This window comes from Mustela erminea, chromosome 12, assembly GCF_009829155.1.
Source record: "Mustela erminea isolate mMusErm1 chromosome 12, mMusErm1.Pri, whole genome shotgun sequence".
NCBI lineage: Eukaryota > Metazoa > Chordata > Mammalia > Carnivora > Mustelidae > Mustela > Mustela erminea.
Window position 1 is genome coordinate 951,139 of NC_045625.1, and position 10,817 is coordinate 961,955.

Here is a 10,817-nt window from a genome sequence, read left to right on the forward strand (position 1 = left end):
ACAGCTGGTGCCCCACAGCCCTGCACGGGGAGAAGGGGAGGCCGTCCCGGGAGGGGGGCTCCCAGCTCCAACTCTGAGGCCTCAGCCATTTACTTGGAGAAGGAGCTGAGCAGGTGACCTGGGACCTGGTCTTGGAAGGGGTCCTGGGTCACGTCACGTGTGACCACCAGTGGCAGATCATGTGGAGACACTGATGTCCGCTGGCCCTGAGGGACCTGGTGCTACTTACTTGCGCAAGGGCTCAGAGTTTCCTCCCAAATGTCCTTGGACATAGGAGCCACATGTGGAGTCATCAGGCCATAAAGAGGGACAGCAGTGCAGGGCCCCCTTATCAGACCACAAAGGGCTGAGTGTGCACTGCCACTCCCTGGGGCCCCCAGATGTGGAGCCAGGTGAGGGGCAGCCTGCAGGGGCCCTGTTGTTTCCAGGGCCACCTCCGGCTCTCTGCCACACACCCCAAAACAGAAAAATCAAGACACACAGCCTCTGGGCAACAGCACGGTGATAACATGTTTAATTCCTGTGGGTGAGGTAAGGTGGGACACTTGGGCCAGGCTGGTGTCCTGGCCAGGGGGTACAGCTGGCCCCTTGGGCAGGCCTCAGTAGCCATCATCGGCCCAGGTGACCTCATAATCAGGGTACACGGCTTTGATCTTCTCAGTGGAGATGGAGTGTTGCGCACGACCATAACCCTGGAGAGAGAAGCCAATGTTACAGACCCGTCCTGGCTCTGGGTGTCCATCAACAGCAACACCAAGCAGCCGGCTTGGGGGGCATCCCCGGGTGGAGCCAAACACGGCCATCCCTCCCTGCCTGCCCCGGGGAGCTCTCCTGCAGAAAGGTGGCTGCCGTGGTGAGCCAGGGCGCTGTCCCAGGTGACGAGACACACGGAGTCACCACTGCGGCTTGGAGAAGGAAGAGGGAGAGGCTGCTGTGCTTCACGCCAAAACGCGGAGGGCCTCCAATAGCTGGGGGACAGTGACGGCCCAGCCAGGCCTCGTGTAGGAACAGGACGGCCCCCCCCCAGGGCTGAGGGGCAGGCAGGGGCCTCTCTCCCACTCCACGCGGGAAATGGGCAGGACACTGGAGGAAGGAGTCAGCGGCTGACACGGCCCAGAGACCCCAGCCCTGCAGGCCTCCTGGGGGCAGGGCAGTGAGTGCTGGTGAGAGCTGGTCTCTGGACCGGGGGCGCCTCGGGGCTCACCATGGAGTAGCCGTACACGTGGATCTTCTTGTCCTGGCTCTGGTGAGAGATGCGCCCGCCTCCCAGGCACTCACAACTATAGCCCTTCTTCTGGATCTCGCCCGACACCTTGTCATAGATGTCAGCTGGGACAGGGAAGGCAGCTCAGCACCCGCCGCGGCCCCTGGGCGGCCAGGGCACCGGACGCTCCGGCTGGGAGCAGCTCCTTCCGCGGGAGAGCAGCTCCTCCAGGCTGGGACGCCACGAGACGGAGGAAGGGGTGCACCCGGGCAAGGGCGCTGGTACTAGGAGACAGGGGTCGGGCCACGGCAGCCCCTTGCCCTCCAGGACCCTGAGTCCCCTGAGCCAGCTCAGGGTCAGACCTGGCACAGGATCGCCTCTCGCCCTCAGCCCCGCCCCGCCCCGCCCCGCCCCCGCCCCGGCCCCGCCCCCGAGCCGGCGAGGCCAGCCCCGGCCCCGCCCCCGAGCCGGCTGGCCCCGCCCCGCAAACGCCCTCCGGCCCCGCCCTCACCATGGTACTCGGCCCACTTGTAGCCGCGTACGATCTCCTTGCTCTCCCCGGTCGGGGCCTCGGAGGGCGGCGCCGAGTGAACTCGAATCAGCACGTACTTGAAGACGCCGTCGGAATCGATGTCCACATCGGCGATCTGGGCGAGGTCCGCCGCCGCCATGTTCCCTGCAGGCCGCGGCCCTTCCCCCCGCGAGCCCGGGTTGAGTCACCCCCGCGGGAGGCGGGCTCTGGGAGCCCGGGACCAATCGCGCGGGGGCATGCGTGCTGGGGCCCAGAGCCTCAGCCAATCGTGCCGCCGACCTGCAGCACGGCCTGGCCAATGGCAACCTAGCTCCTTGCGCCTCTGCGGCCACGCGGGTCCCTCTTAAAGGGGAACAGCGAACCCGGAGTGGGTGGGGGTCCAACCCGGCCAAGCGGGCAGTTCTTTTCAGCGGGGACTGGGAGGCGGAGTGGGCGGCGGGCTCGGGGGCGGGCTCCTCCACGGGGGTTCGGCGGCCCGTGAGGCCCTGACCGCTCCTCGTCCCCTCACCGCCCGGGTCCCAAGGCCTCCCTCCGCGCCCCCCACCGCGTCCCGAGTCCTCCCTCTCCCTCCTCCCGCCGCACCCCAAGGCCCTCCCCTTCCCTCCCTGGCGCCCAGCCCACCCGGGCCCCCTCCCGGCCCCACCCACGCCTCCCCCGCCCCCAAAGAGCAAGCGCTGCCACATTTGAGTTGTTTTACTTGGTTCGAAAGCGTTCGCCCCTGGACATAATCCCTGTCCAGGGTCACTCCTGGCCAGCCAGCCCCCGGGCGTCGGGCGGAAAGCTGGGGCCCGCGGGCAGGGGGCACGGCGGCCGGGCCCGGCAGGCCGCGAAGGCGGGTGGGGCGAGCGGGGCCCGTGGCCGGTGCCCACGCGCTGGGCCGAGGCGGGCGCGCGGGCGTTGTGGGGGGATGGGCGGGAGTGCACGAGGCGGGGGCGAGAGCCGGGAACAGGGGTGTGGGGGGCGCTCGCAATTCAACTGAGGGTCTCTTCTGGCCGCGACGGGGAGTGCTGGGAGCCCCAGGAGGGCTGTTGCGAAGCCCGGGGACTACGATCATTCGCCCTTGTGGAGCCAGGGCGGTGGGCCAACGAGTGTGCGCTCCCGGAGCCTGAGCCGGAGCCGAGCCGGAGCCGGAGCCGGAGCCGGAGCCGGAGCCGGAGCCGAGCCGGAGCCGGAGCCGAGCCGGAGCCGAGCCGGAGCCGAGCCGGAGCCGGAGCCTGAGCCGGAGCCGGAGCCGGAGCCGGAGCCGGAGCCGAGCCGGAGCCGGAGCCGAGCCGGAGCCGGAGCCGGAGCCGGAGCCGGAGCCGAGCCGGAGCCGGAGCCGGAGCCGGAGCCGAGCCGGAGCCGGAGCCGGAGCCGGGTCGCCAGCCTCGCGTCTCCAGCGCACGGCATCGGGCGAGGCCAGAGCAAGCGCGCGGGGCGTCCGTGTAGTCACACCCCCATCCCTCCGGTGGACTCCGCCCTGGTCAACTAGCTCGGTCCGGCGCCCGCTCCGAACGGGGAACGTCCAATCTTTTTTGTCCTCCCTACGTTGGCGGCTCGGAGCCCCTTCTGGTCCGCCTCTGCGGTCCCTCCCGCTCATCCACCCTGTGCGTCTTCTCCCGCCCTCCCACCCTGCCCCGGCGCCCAGCTAGGAGCCTCCTGTCCGTGTTGGGCAGACAGCCTGACTCACGCCCTGCCAGGACTCAGCTCTGGGCTGGATCCTGCCGGCGTCCGCACCCACGTCCTCTTTCCCCTCCCGGGGGGTCCCCTCCTCTGTCTTGGTGTCTTGCGCCACGCCTGAAGACCTCCGGGTACCCCTCCATTGCTGCTTGTCCCAAACTCTCCTGCGAGGGCCCACGACAGGGCGGCCGGAGGGCGGGCAGCGCCGCCAATGTGCGCGCTCGGGGTCCCGCTGTGGTCTCTCTAGCCCGGGCTTGAGCCAGCGGGAACGGGCCGTGCAGGGCCCCCACTAGCCTTTTCTGCTCGGGACACGAACACACCGGGACTAGTCAGGGTGTCCTCCAGAGAGGACCGGCCTCCGAGCAGGGGGAGACCCCAAACCACAGGAAACGGGTGGAGGCACGTAAAAGGACGGGATTAGGCTCTGATCAACCCGGCCTGGGGAGGTTCCCGGGAGGCATCGTGGGCGTCAGGGAATGGGCTGACCGGATCTCTGCGGTGGGGTCTGCAGTAGTGACCCGTCCTCTTGAAGGCAGGGCCGGGCGGCCCTCAGGCCCACCCCGCCTCCCAGCGGGGAGCACCAAGGGGCCGAGGACCGGCCTCCGGGGAGGCCCCAGGGCTAGCTGGGGGAGGGGGAGGGCAAGGCGGGGCCTGTGACCTCCAAAGGGAGGGGGTCTGAGCGGAGCTTGTGGCGAACAGGTGGAAGACTGGCGGGGAGCTCGGCTCGGCCTGAGGGGCTGGGCGGGGCTCCCGGTGGGCTGGGCGGGGTCTGAGTAGGCAGCGGGGCTCGGGGACAGGCCCTCGGTGGACTGCGCGGGGCTCGGGGACAGGCCCTCGGTGGACTGCGCGGGGCTCGGGGTGGGCTTGGGGTGGACCGGGCGGTCGGTGTCTGAGTAGACGGGGCGCCGCTCGGGGGTGGGCCCCACGTGGACTGGGCGGGGTCGGAGGGGGCGGGCCCTGAGCGGGCTGGGCGGAGCCCGGGCGCGACCCCGAGGCTCACATGATGTCGTCCAGCAGGTTGGCGCTGGCCACCCAGTCCAGCGCGCGTGGCTCGGAGGCGGCCATGATCATGCACATGAAGGGGCGGCCGGTGCGCCGGTCCGTGGGGTAGATGGTGGTGGGCGTGAAGCGCCGGTTGGCCTCGACGAACTCGCAGAGCTGCTCGTAGACGCGCGGGAACTCGTGGCGCAGGAAGACGCCGCGCAGCCGCAGCTCGCGTTGGATGTGGATGAAGGCCACCTCGCGCGCGCGCCGGCCTGCTTCGCCCTCTTGGTCCAGGCCGGCGGTGCCGGGCGGCGGAGTCAGGATCAGCGTCTCCATGTCGGGCTCGCGACCCCGGGCCGGGGGCGGGCGCGCGGGGCTGCCGGCGGCCAGCGCCACCTTGGCGAACTTGCGTACCGTGGGCCCAGGGCTGCGCGGCGCGGGCGCGGGCCGGCCGGAGGCGCCGGGGGGCGCGGCGCCGGGGCCCACGGCCACCGACACACTGAGCAGGAAGCACTCGGCCGGCTCGTAGAGGCGCCCGGCGGCCGCCAGCTCGCGCGCATAGCTGCCCAGGGGCGCCGCGTGCGTGGCCAGCTCGCGCAGGGACAGGTAGGTGGGCGACAGCAGCAGCCCCTCGAGGCCGAAGCGCAGGAAGTTGTCTGCGGAGCCCGGGCTCGGGAAGCCCAGGAAGAGCACGCCGCGGCCGCGCGACAGGAAGCCGACGCGCGCGATGCGCGAGAAGGCGCGGTGCACCGGGCCGCTGTCGCGGCAGAACTGCAGCACGTGGCGGCACACGCTGCCCACGCGGCCGTACACGCAGCGCGCCTTGTGCGCGTCCCAGTCCTCGCGGCGGCACAGGCGCGAGCAGTAGTAGGTGTAGCAGCTGTGGCACGACTTGAAGTAGAGGCAGGCGTTGAACATGGTCTCCGTGCGCCGGCAGCGCGCGTTGGAGCACGTCATCAGGTCGTCCTCGTCGGCGCTGGGCTCCGGGGACGCGTCGGCCGCCTGCCCCTGGCCCGCGGGCTCCTCGGCGCTGCCGGCCGACGCGGGAGGTGAGCGCGGCGCCAGCGCGGGCGCCCCGGGGCCCGCGGGCCGAGAGTCCAGCAGGCGGCGCAGGTGGCGGCCCAGGCCGTCAGCCGCGGGGTCGGGGGCCGGGCCGGCGGGGGGCCGAGAGTCGATGACCAGGTCGGTGATGAGCTCGTCCAGCTGCTCGAGGCTGCGCTGGCGGCCACCCGTGGGGCCTTCCGGGGCGGCAGGCGGGGACCGCCGCGGCCGCCCCCCAGGCAGCTCCCAGCCCCTGGCAGTCGGACGCTCGGCGGCGCGCAGGTCGTTGTCGGTGATGGTGATCTCCGGCGTCACGTACCAGTTGCGGCCCAGGCCCTCGCCCGCTCGGCCCTTCTCTGACAGTGACGTCTCCGACAGGGACAGCGCGGCATAGCGTCTGGGCGAGGTGGACAGGTTCACCACGACGGGCGGACGCCGGCCTTCGGGGGATGTGCCCCGCGGCTCCCGAGCCTCGCGCCCCAGCAGGTTCTCATAGCTGCGGCCGCGGCCCAGGGGGTCCTCCCTGCGCGGCCCGGGCGCCAGGATGTTGTCCCAGGAGCGAGAGTAGTGGCGGCTGTCAGTCACCAGCCGGGGCGGGCTGGTGCCGGTGCCGCCGTGCCAAGAGGCCAGCAGCGCGCCAGAGTCCTGGGGAGGCACGACCTGCAGGGTGCGGTAAGGCCGGAGGCCCCAGTCACCCCAGGCGGCGCTGTTGCGTGGGTGGGGGTAAGTCCGAGCCAGGGCGTCGCGGTCGCGGTACCGTCCGAAGTCCTCTGTGTAAAAGGGGCGGAGAGGGGGGTGAGCCCGGGCCTCCTCGGGAGCATAGCGGGGGCCGCCGTAGACTCGCGCGGCCTCCGCATAGTAGGAACGGGAGGGCGGTTCCTGGACCGGGAAGGTGCGCACTTCCCCCGCATAGTAGCCCCCGCTGCGCCTCGGACTGGGCACAGGGGGCTCCTCGGACGGGAAGGGCCTGACGTAGTAGCTGTCCAACGGCGGCCCGGGGCTGGCAGGAAACCCGCCAGGGTGGCCCTCGGGTTCCTCGGTGTAGAAGAATTGGGTGGGGCCCGGCGGCGTGGCGAAGGGCAGGCTTCGGCGCTCCGTGTAGTCCCGGGGCCCAGGCAGCGGACCGTCACAGTACAGCGCCCGGGGGTCCGCGCAGTACGTGTCGCTGGGGGTGGGCGTGCGCGAGAGCCCCATGTGGCGAGGCCCGGGCACGGTGAGGCCGTGGAACTGGGGGGCGACGCGTGCCCAGGGCGTGGTCTCCGCGGGCCCGCAGGACCGAGAGCCCCGGGCCGTGTGCTGCAACACTGCGTCGTCAGGCTTGATGTCCAGGCGGCAGCGGACATGGGGCGCGGGCCCGGCGGGCGGCTCCGGGGGCGCGCAGCGGCCGGTGGTGGCGCAGAGGGGCGCCATGCGGCCGGGGCCGCCCCGTTGCGGCTGCAGCTTGATGGGGTGCAGCTCGTTGGCGAGCGCGCGCAGCGCGGGGTACGCAGGCTCCCTGTGCGGCGATGCCTCTGCCCGCGCCGTCCGCTGGGCTTCCCGGCCTCGGCGCGGCAGCACCGGCGGCGAGGCGGGCGCGGGCGCCAGGCCCGGGGGCGCGCGGGGCGCACTCTTGGAGCGGGCGCGGCGCCGGGACTCGCCTTCGCGGGGCCGGGTGCGCGGCGCCGCAGGCTCTGGGGGCGGCGGCTCTGTGCGGGCCTCCATGGGCGCCCCGTCCAGCGCCTCCAGGAAGTCAAAGCTGCGGCAGTGGCGCTTGTTGAAAGGCGCGGGCGCAGTAGGCGGGCGCTCACATGGCGGGTGCCGCGACGCGGGCCCGGGGGCCGCCACCTTGATGTCCTGGTACACGGTCGACACCAACAGGTCCGGCGGGTCCGTGCGAGTCATCTTAAAAGAGGTCCCCAGGCTGGCGGTTGCCGCTTACTCTGCCTTGGGGGACTTTAGCCCTGGTGGGAGATGCGGGTCAGGGTGGCCCCTCTGCAACCCAGGCCAGGTGACACCCCTGCAACGGCCCCACTTACCTGGGGTGCAGTGGACGCAGCAGTCCTGGCTGCTGGCCTTGGCTGAGGCCGCAGGCTCCTGCTCCATGCCGGCGTCAGGAGCACCTGCAGGAACCCAGGTGTCCAGCCACTCAGGTCCTGCCGCTTGCCCCCGGGCCCTCCCTTCGGGGCCACTTTCTGCTGGGATGGAGCCAGTCAGCCAGAAAGGCCATGCTGTTGCTGCGGTCCCCAAGCTCCTGCCCCCATATCCCTGGACGGTCCCTCTGCTCCCAGTAGTGACCCTTGGGCAGGTTTGGGTAGAGAGCCTCCTCCTGGGGCAGGAAGGAGGGAGGGGTCCCAGCTGGAATGACTGCTCATGTGAAGCCTTATTTACAGATTTCTTCGGAGGAGCTGGCTTCACAAGACCCTGGTGACTGAAGCCCCTCCTAGTGCCCAGCGCAGAGCAGGCCCTCTGATGGGGCAGGCGAGGGGGACTCCCGGGGCCCCAGACTTCATTGGCTCTGCACAAAGTTGCTGAGGCTCCCTACTCACTGGCTGGCCAGGTGGGCCATGGAGTCCCTCTTCCAGTTCCGCAATGGCTGCTGCACTGGGAACGGTCGCCTGAGCCAAACCCCAGGCGTGAGGCCCCAGTGGGCACTCATGTGGGCCCAGCAGGTTCTGACCTGCCCCACTTGGAACCCTCTGTGTGCGCCCAGGCCAGAATAATGTCCCACAGAGGGCATACCTGGGCCTGAAAGCCCCCATTCCTTTGCAGAAACCTTGTCTGATCCGCAGTATCTTGGGGTGGTTGAAACCCACCAAGCTTGTTGGGGTGGTCACGACAAGGACTGGAGAGTACCCCCCCAACCCCCGCAGCTTTGCAGCCTGTGCCCTGCAGCTGGGAAGCCAGGAACCGGCTGCAGGACCACGTGGGGGCGTGAGCCACGAGCTCATGGCCGCCCCTCTTCCCCTGAGCGGCGCACCAGGCCAGGCCGCAAGCCGGGGAGGCAGGGTGGTGGGCGGGTAAAGCCCCCCCTCCTTGTTCACTGCTTCTCAGGAGAGGGCCCTCTCCACAGCCGCTCAGGAAGGCTCCATGGCAACCTGAGGTCCCTCTACCCCCGCAGTGGGGGCTGGGCTAGGGTCCACCCTATGCACTGGGCTAATGTTCATGCTTGGGCCACCGGCCCAGCTGCTGCCCCTGGGGGCTGGACCGGTTGGGTCAGGTCTCTGGCGATGCTGGCGGCCCCTTCCTCACACAAATGGGCAAGCGTGCCCCAGGCTGAGCGAGGGCAAGCAGGGGGCTGGGTGCTCACCTGGCAGGATCTCTGGCCGCCAGGTCGACCCTCTGTGTCCCAGGGTGCCAGGGGCTTTCTGCCCGCAGGTCTGCTCTTCTGGGTCAGGGCCACGGGGCGTCGGTGTCCGTCCCATCCTAGCCCTGCGCCCTCCCCCGTTCCGTCCCTGTCCACAGGACTGTCCGCTTCTCACCCCTTTCCATCCTCAGCTCAGAGCCAGGCCGGGATTGGGGGTCTGATGACAGGGCAGGACGCTCCGCCCCAGGGAAGTGACAGCCCAGCTCTGCTGCTGCGGAGGGGGGGGTTGAGGAGCTGGACTGGGTGACGCCCCTCCCCTTGGTCATGGAGCCGGTCGGCCCTTGCGGGGGTCCCAGGCCCAACGAGCCCCTCCCGCGGCCCTCCCCGCCGCACAGCCCTGCCCCCGCCCTGAGCGCCTCGCGTGGGGACCCGCTGGTGTAGCTCCGGGGCGGGCCCCCAGCCTTGCCGGAGCCCCCCGCCCCGTGATAGCGCCCGTGGGGCAGCGGCCGGCGACCCCTTACCTGGGCGCTGCTTCCCCGCCGCGCGCGCCCGGTGGGCTGCGCAGGCCTGCGCCCGCTCCGCCTTCCCGGCTCCGCTCCGCGGCGTCCCCGGCACCGGCAGAAGCTTCGAGGCAGCGGCGCGGAGGCCGCCGGCCGCTCAGTGCTGCCCCCGCTGGTGGCCGGCGGGGCTGCACTTAAAGGGGCCGTACGGTGGGCCTGGGACCCGTGGGGCCCAGCAGCTGTGTGTCGGTGCTGAGTGCCAGGTGACACGCTCTCCCTCACGTCCGAGGTGCAGACCTCGGGTCCAACCGGGGTGGCTGCACCCAGGAGCGCCCTGCTAGCCCCGCCCTCCAGCCGTATACCCACCCACCCCACCCCCACCCCCGACCCGGGCAGCTGGTGGCTCGATGGTGGCCTTGGAGCAGGGCCTGGAGGAGACCCAGGCTCTGGCTGGGGCTGCTGACAGCTCCCGGAATTCACACCTCCGCCAAGCCCTTGCAGGAGCAGATGGGCTGCTCCCAGCCCCGCTGGCCTCTGCTTTGCCGAGCCGGAGGCGCCAAACTGGCAGGTACCTGGGGCCAGATGGGCACGGCGGAGCGTGGCCCGCAGCCTCCAGTGTCCAGCATGCTCAGACTCTCCGGGACAAGGGTACACTCCTTGGCTCCCTGGGGGCCAGTGTCTGGGTGAGTGGAGGGCTGTCACCACCCTGCACAGGTCTGCACGTGGCCCACTTCCGAACCACACGGTGACATCCACGTCTAGCCGCCCAGCCCCTCCCAGACACGATGCTGAGCCGGGACACAGTCTGACTTGGCAGAGGCTGGAGTCACGGATGCCCTTGGCTCCTATGGGCAGGATCTGCCCTGTTGTGGGTCCTTTAGATTCAGGGCCCTGGGCAGGTTCACCTCCCGTCGGCCTGACCCCCCCCATGGTGAGCAGCCTCCGACAGGCAGGAGATGTCCTAGGCTGGGGGCTAATGTCCCTAAGGGGTCCTCAGGGTGCCTGGCCTTCAGCTGGGACTGCTGTCCTGCATCCTCCAGGGTGCAGAACTGTCTGGCCTAGGCCCAGGGGCTGGGGAAGGGGAGGCTCTCCGGACTGAGCAGGGAGGCCTGGCTTTGAACCCCCCCCCCCCCAACGAGTGCATGGTTCTCCTGGCAACTGTGGAGGTGGCAGGTGGGGGCTGGGCGCCGGCTGGGCCTCAAGAGGATGCTGGGCTGAAGGCAACGGGCAGGGTGGCTGGAACTGGGCAGCGCCTGCCAGAGGCCAGTAGGGTAGACAGTAGAGCAGAGCCACACTTGCCCTAGGAGGGCCGGGAGTCCACAGGAGTTCCTGGGCACCGCTGCCCAGCCCTGACCGAGGGGGGCTGGGACAGGTGCGCAAGGCCACGGCTCGGTCAGCCGGCCTGCACGAGGCAAGGCACACCTGGGGCTGAGCCTGCTGGGAAGGCCTCTGTGGACGCCCTCCCTGGGCCTCCTGTCCGGGGACAGCTGCCCCTTGGGGGGAGGCAGGGAACTCGGGACCTTCCCACCCACCCACCCGGGGAGACCTGAGACAGATGGGGCGGGGGCAGGAGCCGTGGACAGGAGCCGTGGACAGGGAGAAGCAACACGGACA

General features: G+C 70.8%; 3 protein-coding genes across 5 annotated transcripts; all 3 read right to left on the reverse strand.

Moving 5' to 3' along the window:
* Positions 1-485: 485 nt before the first annotated feature.
* On the reverse strand, positions 486-1,926 carry PHPT1 (phosphohistidine phosphatase 1). The gene is made up of 3 exons (XM_032306612.1): positions 1,716-1,926; positions 1,205-1,329; positions 486-692 (listed from the first exon to the last, which is right to left on the reverse strand). Exons 1-3 carry the CDS (start codon positions 1,873-1,875, stop codon positions 600-602), a joined length of 378 nt encoding a protein of 125 aa, XP_032162503.1. The 5' UTR covers positions 1,876-1,926; the 3' UTR covers positions 486-599.
* Position 1,927: 1 nt separating this feature from the next.
* LOC116570063 (gametogenetin-like) lies at positions 1,928-4,216 on the reverse strand. The gene is made up of 4 exons (XM_032306604.1): positions 3,088-4,216; positions 2,987-3,028; positions 2,434-2,841; positions 1,928-2,078 (listed from the first exon to the last, which is right to left on the reverse strand). Exons 1-4 carry the CDS (start codon positions 3,313-3,315, stop codon positions 2,043-2,045), a joined length of 714 nt encoding a protein of 237 aa, XP_032162495.1. The 5' UTR covers positions 3,316-4,216; the 3' UTR covers positions 1,928-2,042.
* AJM1 (apical junction component 1 homolog) lies at positions 4,214-10,123 on the reverse strand. Of its 3 annotated transcripts, XM_032306591.1 has the most exons (4): positions 9,225-10,122; positions 8,707-8,889; positions 7,436-7,519; positions 4,214-7,360 (listed from the first exon to the last, which is right to left on the reverse strand). In XM_032306591.1, exon 4 carries the CDS (start codon positions 7,299-7,301, stop codon positions 4,392-4,394), a length of 2,910 nt encoding a protein of 969 aa, XP_032162482.1. In that variant the 5' UTR covers positions 7,302-7,360; positions 7,436-7,519; positions 8,707-8,889; positions 9,225-10,122; the 3' UTR covers positions 4,214-4,391. The 3 variants fall into 3 exon arrangements, with proteins under 3 accessions (XP_032162482.1, XP_032162484.1, XP_032162485.1); XM_032306593.1 differs by lacking the exon at positions 8,707-8,889; XM_032306594.1 differs by lacking the exons at positions 7,436-7,519; positions 8,707-8,889 and having other exon boundaries at positions 9,225-10,123.
* Between the last annotated feature and the right edge of the window lie 694 nt (positions 10,124-10,817).

Excerpts from the sequence above, each read along its gene's own strand:
- PHPT1 (XM_032306612.1), bottom strand. The coding sequence starts at position 1,875 with ATGGCGGCGGCGGACCTCGCCCAGATCGCCGATGTGGACATCGATTCC. Across the intron at positions 1,330-1,715 it reads CAAGTGGGCCGAGTACCATG|CTGACATCTATGACAAGGTG; the intron begins GTGAGGGCGGGG and ends TCCCTGTCCCAG. Across the intron at positions 693-1,204 it reads ACGTGTACGGCTACTCCATG|GGTTATGGTCGTGCGCAACA; the intron begins GTGAGCCCCGAG and ends TTCTCTCTCCAG.
- LOC116570063 (XM_032306604.1), bottom strand. The coding sequence starts at position 3,315 with ATGAGCGGGAGGGACCGCAGAGGCGGACCAGAAGGGGCTCCGAGCCGC. Across the intron at positions 3,029-3,087 it reads GCGAGGCTGGCGACCCGGCT|CGGCTCCGGCTCCGGCTCCG; the intron begins CCGGCTCCGGCT and ends CGGCTCCGGCTC. Across the intron at positions 2,079-2,433 it reads GGCGAACGCTTTCGAACCAA|AGGGACCCGCGTGGCCGCAG; the intron begins GTAAAACAACTC and ends TTCCCCTTTAAG.
- AJM1 (XM_032306594.1), bottom strand. The coding sequence starts at position 7,301 with ATGACTCGCACGGACCCGCCGGACCTGTTGGTGTCGACCGTGTACCAG.